Source organism: Myotis davidii, unplaced genomic scaffold (assembly GCF_000327345.1).
Source record: "Myotis davidii unplaced genomic scaffold, ASM32734v1 scaffold394, whole genome shotgun sequence".
Classification (NCBI taxonomy): domain Eukaryota; kingdom Metazoa; phylum Chordata; class Mammalia; order Chiroptera; family Vespertilionidae; genus Myotis; species Myotis davidii.
Window position 1 is genome coordinate 549,716 of NW_006287548.1, and position 10,610 is coordinate 560,325.

The 10,610-nt window shown below is 44.4% G+C and overlaps 1 protein-coding gene and 1 pseudogene across 1 annotated transcript in view; one reads left to right on the forward strand and one right to left on the reverse strand.

Annotated features, from left to right (window-relative positions):
• The first annotated feature begins 1,311 nt into the window (after nucleotides 1–1,311).
• Nucleotides 1,312–10,610, forward strand: part of CD28 (CD28 molecule) — a 25,575-nt gene continuing 16,276 nt past the window's right edge. The window contains exon 1 of the mRNA XM_006759407.2: nucleotides 1,312–1,468. Within this exon, the coding sequence (XP_006759470.2) occupies nucleotides 1,312–1,468 (157 nt within the window). The remainder of the gene's footprint in view (nucleotides 1,469–10,610) is intronic.
• LOC102760140 lies at nucleotides 3,358–9,235 on the reverse strand (annotated as a pseudogene).

Here is a 10,610-nt window from a genome sequence, read left to right on the forward strand (position 1 = left end):
CCTCCTCCCCAGTGAAAGCCCCTGGCACCCCCTCTCCTGACCTTCTGTTGACCAGAGGCCAGAGAGGCGGCATCAGCCCAGAGACCCCTCCTACCTTTGTTTCCCTGGGTGGTTTGGCTTTTCTTCCACACCCAGGCTCTTCCTCATCTTTACGTGGGACTCCTGGGCCAATGGTAAAGTTATTGTTGTTGTTCTTGTGTGTGTGTGTGTGTGTATGTGTGTGTGTGTGTTTTAAATATATTTTATTGATTTTTTACAGAGAGTAAGGAAAAGGGATAGTTAGAAACATCGATGAGAGAGAAACATCGATCAGCTGCCTCTTGCACACCACCTACTGGGGATGTGCCCACAACCAAGGTGCATGCCTTTGACGGGAATTGAACCTGGGACCCTTCAGTCCACAGACTGACACTCTATCCACTGAGCTAAACTGGTTAGGGCATGACTGAGAGGGTTTTGAGAAAGCCAGCAAGTACAAGATCCTGAGTCAGGAGCCAGACGAGGAAGCAGAGTCGGCCACACCAGTAGAAAGATTCAAATGCAGACGGCATGGCGGGAGGGAGAGGGCTGGGGGCCAGGGGCGGGCCTTGGGGAGCCTGCTCTGGAGTCTTCCTTCCTGCCTCTCACTTGACATTGAGTGATTCTTTGAGGGACATAGAGAGCATTTGATGCCAAAGGTCTTTTGGTCACTTTACTGTCCCCCTCAGGACATGTGATGTTATTTGACTCTCCCTTTGCTTAGGGAACCTCCTCTTCTCAGTGGGCTGTGAGCTTGCAAGGAGGGTGTGCCTCTCAAAGTTCCTAGAAGTGAGCTTGGTGTAAACAAAAGGTGCTTGTGTTAAATTCTCCAAAGGGCTACCTATGTCTAACACACAAGTTCAAGTCCTAATATTTATGACTCCTTTCAACACTGGTCTGAATTTTCCCAAATCCTCAATGTAAGTCTTATTGTTGTCATTTAATTCTAACAATATGTCTATCCCCATCTCTCCTCTGTGAGAGGCTTTATCCGTTCTTCAGAATGCCTTGTTTGTCTACCCTTTTATATTTATATTATAGTTGAACTGGATTTGTGCTGTATTCCACGCACCAATTTTCCCCAGCTGTGACCCCAGACTATGGAGAATAATTCTCATGAGCCCATCATAGAGTGACTGGCAATCTTTTGCAGTAACAAGAAAAGGATGCCTTTAAAAGAAAAGTCTAAAGTCATCAAAACAATGGTATATCCTGTGTGAAACAATGCTTGAAGTTTGAGGACATGTGGTTTGATCAGGTGCCCGAGTGAAGTTAAGTTGGGGGTGGCCACAGATGACGGAGACTCGCAGGCCTTGGCGAGTGCGTCCTCAACCCACCTCACACTTAGGGCTCCTCCAGGAGGAGGGGCTGCAGCTCAGACCCACCATTAGCACCATGATCCTCAGGCTGCTCCTGGCTCTCAACTTCTTCCCATCAATTCAAGTAGCAGGTAAACAATTTTGATTTCTTTCCTTCTCTGAGTTTTACCCGTGAAATTTGGCTATTTGAAGTGTAGTTTTGCTATAAAATGGCAATCTGCTATTTAGAAGCTCACTGGTTCTCAGACTGTATTATGATATTTTAATGAACATCTTTTTGGAATGAAATAAAATTTATTTAGCTATTAGTTGAAAATGTCATATATATATATATACTAATAGCAGTTTTGTTCTGAATGCTCTGGAATTAGACTGCCTGCATTCATGTCACAGACCCATTTCTCACAAGCTAAGAAAGCTGAGGCTAGTGTTTAAACTCTCTAAGCCTCAGTTTCCTTATGCGTGGAATGGCGATGATTATAACCTCATCTCAAGGTCATTGTGAGGATAAAATGAAATGGTCCATGTAAAATGCTCCGTGTAGCTGGTGCTTGGCTGGCACGGTAAGTGTTCCTTGTAATTACCATGTCTACCAGAATTGCATGAGTGCCAAAATGAATTTGGAGTCATTACATAAACGGGCACAATACAGATGCTAATAAATTAGGTTTTTTGGTTTTGTTTTTATGATGGGGTGAAATCCATTCTCTTAGATTAAAATCCCTTAGGGTCCCAATGATGAGGACGAGGAGGATGAGACACCTAACACTATTACAAACCCCATTTCAGATGAAGGGATGGAGGGGTAGGAATGCTAATCTGCCCAAGGGTATGTAGGTACTAGTTGTTGGAACCAGGGTTTGATGCTAGAGTCTATGTATGCTCTTGAGCATTATGCTATCCCACCTAACATGATGTGGGCTATAATTTTATAGCTGCAGACACACCCAAGGTTCAATCATCTTTAGAAAAATCACAATTCCAAACAGAAGGAGCTTGTGGCTTTGGTGGGCTAGGGTGAGGTGTTTGTTCAGCTTGGTCTTGGAGTTAGAAAAGGGTCTTGTGTGGCTCAAAAATTGGACTGATAGGGTTGATGGTATGTTTAAATAGAGTTATTTCTTTCCCTTGAAGATACATTGAAAACCCAGCACTTTCAATTTTCTATTTCATTTATTTTGGTGTGAGAAGACCGCATTATTTGTTGTTCTTAAATATCACGTGCACGTGCTCCAAAGGGTATAATTTCCCAACCTGCGTAAGTACAATAGTTACATATATGCCCATCTGTTTCATTGTTTGATGTGCCAGCGAGGACACTTACAAATTGTGTGTATTTATAAAAGGTGTTCATATCACGAAACACAAGCTGGTGATGAGACAGGCTTTGCCCCAGTGTCTAAGACCAAGCATTTAGAGCTACTAAATTCACTTAAAAAGTATTTTTTACATTTATTTTTACAAAGGTCTTTAAACTCTATTTTTAAGGGATCTTTAACATTTATTTTACAATAATATTTAAAATGCCTTAGTTTATTAGACAGCAAAGAATTGGCAGAAAAGGAGAAGGCTCACTCTGGCAGAAAACTAAAATGGGTGATTGTACACAAAGCACTTTGCTGAAGTGCCTTGTGGACAGCCATCTGCCATCAGTTCGTTCACTGTCCTTTGAAGGTATTTTTCTGCACGACTCAAAGCTTTGTATTTTTCCTTTAGAACATCTGCTAAAAGGGGGTGGCTGAAAAAGCAGTCAGAGTGTTCACACACACAAAACCTTTGTTTTTCTCAACTTTAAAATACATCTGCTTTTCAAACACCAAGTCACCCTCCTAATAACTTTTCGGGTTTGATGCTGAGTGGTCAGCCAGTGAAGTAGGAAAGGGTTTGGGGTAGAGAGGGCACTTCTGAAATGCTTCTTCCAATGAAAAACCGTTTGAGAAAACACAATGACAGCATGCACAAGTGTATAGTCCATTCTAATCATTGGTGCCAACCCTTCCATGCGCTCTCTGTTTCTCTGTATTTACCCTGTTAGAGGAAAGAGCAAGATAATTATCTGGTCAGAGTGTAATTGTCCTTAGGATTGTGAGAGGCTACTGGTATGTCTGTGTTGAATGTATGTGTGTGTTTAAAATACAGAAGAACAGTCCCCCCTCCCCCCATGAATTTAATAATCCTAATGTATTGGCTCACAGTGTAGTTTAAAATACTTAATCTAGGAAGGTTAAACCTACCCTAATTCTTCATGATTTTAATGATGCTCTAGAACAGTGGATCTCAACCTTCTGGCCCTTTAAATACAGTTCCTCATGTTGTGACCCAACCATAAAATTATTTTCGTGGCTACTTCATAACTGTGATGTTGCTACTGTTATGAATCGTAATGTAAATATCTGATATGCAGGATGGTCTTAGGCGACCCCTGTTAAAGGGTCGTTCGACCGGCAAAGGGATCGCGACCCACAGGTTGAGAACCGCTGCTCTAGAAAGATCTTTATGGCCAAATTAAAGAAATATGACCTGGAAAGTGTGAGGAAGCCTCAACTTAGACAATTCCTTTGCTCAAGTCACATGTTTTTCTACCAGATTTGGGTAATTGTGCCGTTGGGGTCCATAACAGGATTTCTCCGGGCTTTGGAATGTGAGTCCAGCTCAGAACGCCGGCCCTGGAAAGGGGCCTGACTTGGGACTGACGATGGAAGGAGTGTGCATATTGTTCATAGATGTGCAGCCAATATTGGCTATTTTTCAGCAAGCTAGTTATTCACTCTGAAGACAAAATCAGGACGGCACCACTTATTTTCTCCATGAGAGCATGTATTGTCATTAAATCTTAGCAAATAAACCGTCAAAATGGCCAGTTTGAGCAGGATTGGTTCCTCCAGTGCTGCTGCATTTCTTGCAGCATGTCTTTTTCTGAGCGAGCCAGGAAGGCAGAACGATGGTATTTAATCATCGCAATGATCAGCAAAGCAAGGTAATTAAAAACTTTATTTTTAGTTCAGCAAATGACCCCTCTGAGGTAGCTGTACACGAAAGGGAGTAACCCACCTCTCACAAAAGAAGGGCTGCTCTGAGGCTGGACGTGGGAAAGAAAGGTAAAAAAAGGAACATCAAAAATGCGATGTAACCAGCAAGTTGCTGAATCTACATGACATTCAATACACTGTAGCCAGTTTTCCCGACTGTTCAGAAATTGATTGGGTGTTTTTGTCATTTCAAGTAAATTTGATGGACATTTCCAAAGTATAGACCTTGCTTAAGAATTGTCTTTTACTCTACCACCATTCCCTACAACAAGGTACTACTTTTTGTGTTTTTCAAAGGCAACCACCCAGAAAGGACCTTTCCGGCAAGGACTGTAAAATTAATATCGATATATCAATGTCAGGAAATAGAATGAGTCATTTTCACAGACAGACTAGAAATAGAAATGAATCTGTGATCCTAACTTTGAAGCCCTCACATTCAAACCTGTACTAAGGGTAGGTAGGAGATCTCACTGTCTCTTTCTTTAGACATAGACTGTCCTCCTTCTTCAGGTCTTTACTCTATGATCATGAGCGTGTAAGTTCCATATGACTATTTTTCAGCTTTTATCATGTGTGACTGTCCTCCTGCCAGTATTTCCTGCGTGCAGTGCACACTAAGTTCCACTCACCTGGCTACTGTAAGAGGTAGCGTGGAGAGCACCCCAGCCATCCTAACCAAGTTCTATGAGCTAAAATGTTCAGCACTATCTACTCACTTTTTTTTTTCCTTTAAGAGGGAGAAAAAGAATGCATGCCAGCAGTGAATACTGGAGTAGATTCGTTGGGTGGCCATGGCCCGTGGTCCCTAAATCATTCCTGGCTAGTCCCAGGAACCAAGGAATGCCTCCCCACATGCCAGCCCTCAAAGCTCACCTCAAAGCTTGCCTTCAGAAAAACAGAAACGCCCACCCCCATCCAACAAACCATCTGCAGAGAAAGCAGAACCTGTGGGCCTGGGAGGGAGCCATCTGTGCTACGCCTGTGCTTCTCCCTCCCAGGCACTAAAGGGGTGCGATCTGCCTGGCTGGGCAGAGGCCCTCACAGTCCTCACAAGGGAGAAAAATCAATGGAGTCCCTTTCCCCTATCGTTTTGAATTTTGGCGCATTTCCGTGCGGCAAAAGCCTCACGAAATTTCACCATCAGCACCATTCTTAACTCAGATAAGCAGACATAAGGTCACTTACAATGCCTTAAGGTTTGTCCCCGCTGGCTACCCTCCCTGCCCATCACCATGTTTTGGTTCCTATTCATTTTGGATGCTCTCCATTAAAGCAATGACAAAAAAAAAAGATAATGATTTTAAAACATTATTTACAGAGGCATAAGACAAAGCAAAAACACTGCAGGAGAGCAAGACTAGTAAAGACAGAATGCCCATACCAGAGCAGGGAAAATGGGTTACTTTTAGGTTGACCAGGGCACCCTGTCACCCAGGCTTCCCCTGAGTGTTGGCTGAGGACCTAACGCAGGGGTGTCAGAGCATGGAGAACGGTGGCATGAGGAATGGGGAGAGATGGGAGATGGGACTCCTGCTTGGGGCTCTGAGAAGAAAATCCTGAAAGAGACCCAAGGAAGCTGAGGGGCGTATGTCTTGTCATCCCCACCCCAGCTGGGGATGAATAGGGCCACTCCCTGAGGGCGGGGGTGCATGTTGGCTGCAATGATGGGAATCATGCGGCTTGGCACGGGCTGCCCAGGCATCATGGAACCTGGGCCTGGTGTGACGTGGCTGGGTGGGTGGGGCGGCGGCATCCGCTGCTGCATCAGAGGGTGGGGGGAGGGCACTGCTGGCAAGGCATCATGCCAGGGTGCCCTGCTGCTCCCCGCGGGGCTGGGCCAGGCCCCCTGGAGTGCTAGTGTGCATGTGAAGGGTTCTGCCCATGCTGCTTTCAGCTGTTCCACGTGGAAGTCCTGGCGTTCAGTAAGCAGGTGCTACTGCTGTTCTAAGCCTCCTTCTGTCCACAATCATTTCCGGCCCCTCACCATGCTGAAGTGTGATCTCCAGTTTCATCACCCGTGTCTCAACCAGGAGAGCGACCTTGACCTTTCTCTTCCAGGGCAGCCAGGGGCTTGGCTTTGGTGGCAGCCGAGGCAAGAGCAGCTGCTGTGGCTGTGGCTACGTTTCCTTCAGAAATGTTACGCTCTGCTCTGTTGCTCACAATGTCACTTTCTCTTTCTTGACAAATGGCACCGAGTTCCTTGGTCTCGGCCTCCTTTTCCTGGGATTTGGTTTCCTCGCTAACTTCCCTACCCTCTTCCTTCTTGGTATTTTTCGTTGTCTCGCTCTTGTGCTTTCTCACTGTCATCCTTTTCATTTCCCCCTTTGTTTCTGCCTCTTCAGGCTGCTGACCATCAGGATCTGTTTCCACTTTCCCCTCTTGAGCTCCTTCAAGTTCTGCTGGCTCCTCAGGCCCATGCCTGAGATGCAGCTGCTCTCCAGGCCGTAGGTGGGATCCGGCTACTGCTTGTACTTTCTTGATAGGAACTTCAGCCAATTCCTGGGGTACCTTGTCCCTGATCCACGAAAACTCCTGTAAAGATGTTTTTGTTGCAGCAGATGCCACACGGAGGGTCCACCCCAGATACCAAAAAGACAGCAGTGCTCATGACTGGGTTTCCTGACTGACAAAAGGGGACAGGCTGGTAAGCCAGGGGTCCAAGGGAAGCATCTGAATCCTCAAGAGATGGGTCCTCAGTGGAAAGCCTCAAAAAGTGGAGGATGCATTCATCCTGGGTATGATTTCCAACATGTTCTGACACTGTTCCAACCATCCTTATACATCTCCAGGGCCTTCAGGAGTAGCCGGTCTCCTGCTCAGTCCACTCTCTTCCGGTGTGAGTAAATGTCAGTATGGAGACCACAGTTCTGCAAATCAATTGGTTTTTCTTTATTCTTCTTAGGACCTGAGGTGATTGAAGACGTAGAGGCACAAGCCCAGAGGGTGTATCAGTCAATACACTGAGATGAGGAGTAGGAAGGACGTCCCATTGCCATGGGTTGACTTTCTGGATCCACTGGGTGATTAACAAACCCTCCACTGCTCTAGAAAGACATGAATCCTCATCACAGCACACACATCTCCAGTCAAGTTCCTCCAACACGGTCAAATATTCTTGGGGGTTTAGGCAATATGTGTCAATCATAAAATTTTGATATGCCAAATATACCTCTGGAGTCTTGGATTTGTTTTTTCCAATGAAAAACTCAGGAAGAGCATGTTGTTCAAAGTGAATGCAGTTATAACCAAACCATGACCGTAGCTAGGAATAGCAATGTGATTGGTCTTCTCTGCCTCATTATCTTTACCAAAGTCAATTGCATGACTCTGATCACCTTTGAAGGGGTCTTCATCTTCCTTTCCTCCCGTTGTGACTGTTTTTTTTCATTCTTATCTAGATCAGCTAAATGCCTCATTCACAGGTGTATTTTCACTATCTTTCTTTGGACTTCATTTTTTTTTTTGGAAGTACCACTTCCTCTATGTTGGGTACAGGTATTGGGTCTTCCATATCCTTGGTAAAATCTTCTTGGTTATCTTCCTCTTTTTTATATCTGCATTTCCCATAAAGATTAGCTTGGCCTTTCTTTCCACTTTTCTTCCGTGAGTCTGTGGGTGTGGGAGGTGGAGAGGAAGGTGAATGTTGCCTCTTCAGAGCATTAGCTAAGGCCTTTCTATCCCTTCTCTCTGGACTTCTGACTGGCTCTTCACTCTTCAATGAAATTTGCTGTCAAAAACTCATGGGGTTTGTATTCTGTCCACCTCATAATCCTTCTCATTCATCCATTCATTGAAAACATTAGTGTCTCAAATCCATTTTGCATGAACCTTCCATGGATCTTCTGGAATTGGTAGATCTTCATTTTCTACATTAACATAATTACTATGGACCCAAGTATCATAGCTGTCCAGATAAAACCCCTAATGTACTAACACCTGCTTGTCTTTTCTCATCATGGGTCTCAACCACTCTTCATCTTCTTGTGAGGAAGGATATGGATAAATGTGGTGGGAAGCTTTGACTTCTCATCAGTAAATGTCCCCTGATGTCATTTGATGATGTCTTTCAATTTGTTAGCCAACTTCAGATCAATTTCTAGAATTATGTAGATGTTGGGTCTGGTCAGACAATTGCTCAGCACCAATGTCTTTTTTTAAATATGTATATTTTTTATTGATTTCAGAGAGGAAGGGGGAGAGAGAGGGGGAAATATTAATCACCAGAGAGAATCATTGGTGTATGTAATTTAAATTTTTCTGGTAGCCACATTAAAACTTGTATAAAAATAAACATGAAATTAAAAAATATTTCGCCAAAACCGGTTTGGCTCGGTGGATAGGGCCGGAATCAAACCTGGGCTCCTTTAGTCTGCAGGCCAATGCTTTATCCATTGAGCCAAACTGGTTAGGGCTGCACCAATGTCATTTCAGTGCTCATAAACATCTCAAGGTTATGATCCATTTGGGATGGATTCTGTAGATCAAGCCTCCACTATCCCTGTTCATTTTTATACGTGTAAGCAGTCACAAGAATGTGACACAAGGTGCCTCCAGCTTTGAAATCCATACAACATTTTTCCAGGAGTTTGGTAAAGGCCGGGTTGGTGATACACTTCCTAAAGGCATCTTCCTTGAAGTGAAGAAGCCGCACCACAGCCTAGCCAGCATTTTATTAGCAGGTGCATCCACATGAACATACTTTCTTGTAGTGCTTGCCCAGCCAGACCTGCACCCAGCACATCCAATTCATACTGTCTCTGGGATCTCCCCAAACTTGCTAGCTGGGTCCCTGTGCTTCCATTGATAAATGTCCAGGCCCACCGCTGTCCCCTGGCCCGCTGCACCTGCTGTTGTGGCCATTATTGCCATCTGTCGTCCCCACCACTTGGCTTGCCCTGGCCCAGGCAGCATTCCTGTTCGCACCTGCCAGTATATGTCACTTTTATGCTGATTTCTTTGACTCCTTTGGCCAATGAAATGGCGTTGTCATAAAAAAATGTATCCAGAGCTTTCAGTCTGAGAATCATTGCATGAGCATTGGTTTCTGAAGCTGGAGGAAAGGTAGCCCAGGCCCAACTGAGAAGTGGGAAGTAGGTGTCTAACTTCTTGCCCGTTACTCTCATTTTGATGACTATAGAAGAAAGATGTGCTGAATGGGATCAACTGCTACTCAGTCACTCCTTTACAGGATGTGAAAAGGAGACTCGAGACTTCTTTGGCCTTAGTATTTCAATCCTAATTTCATAGGCATTTTTTTTTTTTATATTTTATTGATTTTTTACAGAGAGGAAGGGAGAGAGATAAAGAGTTAGAAACATTGATGAGAGAGAGACATCGATCAGCCGCCTCCTGCACATCTCCCACTGGGGATGTGCCCGCAACCCAGGTACATGCCCCTGACCGGAATCAAACCTGGGACCCTTCAGTCCGCAAGCCGACACTCTCATTCACTGTTCACTTGACCTCTGATCTAATGCTGAGCCCCTTTCTACAGTGTCGGGGTCACTTTGTTGGCTCACCATCCACCGTGTAATGTATTGATCACTGCAGTAACTTCTATTCATCACCCACTCATTCACATAAGAATCTGAATTATTGAAATGTCTTACATTTTGACAATGACATAGATTTCCTTGCTATGAACTTACGTGGGTATTTGACTTTGACTTTTTTTTTCTTGTCGACAAGATAACAGGCTGTGCTTTTCATTGCCGAGGGATACTTGACACATGGTGAAGTGTCAGAATGTCACTGTGGCTGTGTTGGAATACCCATTTGACTTTGACTTTTTTTTTCTTGTCGAGAAGATAACAGGCTGTGCTTTTCATTGCTGAGGGATACTTGACACGTGGTGAAGTGTCAGAATGTCACTGTGGCTGTGTTTGCAACTTCCACATGACCTGAGGACTTGCCTTGACATTGAGCACTACTAATAATCAGGATCCATAGTTTAAGATCAGCTTTAGGAAGGTGGGTCCAGGAGGGTTCCATTTCTGAGCCACAGACTCTATCGCATGAAGTGTGGTTGAGAGTGGGCACACATGAGGAAACTGTTTCTTTCAACTATGAGGCTCCTTGGGGGACTAAATAGGGTGTTTGTAAACGGCAGGTCTTGAAAGTACTGGATTCCTTTTTTCTAAAGTGCTTGCTTCTTCTGATGCTTTGGTAAGACAGGCCTTTATTCATGTGCTCATTCAGGTATTTATTAACGTCTTCTATGGGCTATTCTAGGTTCTTTGACACA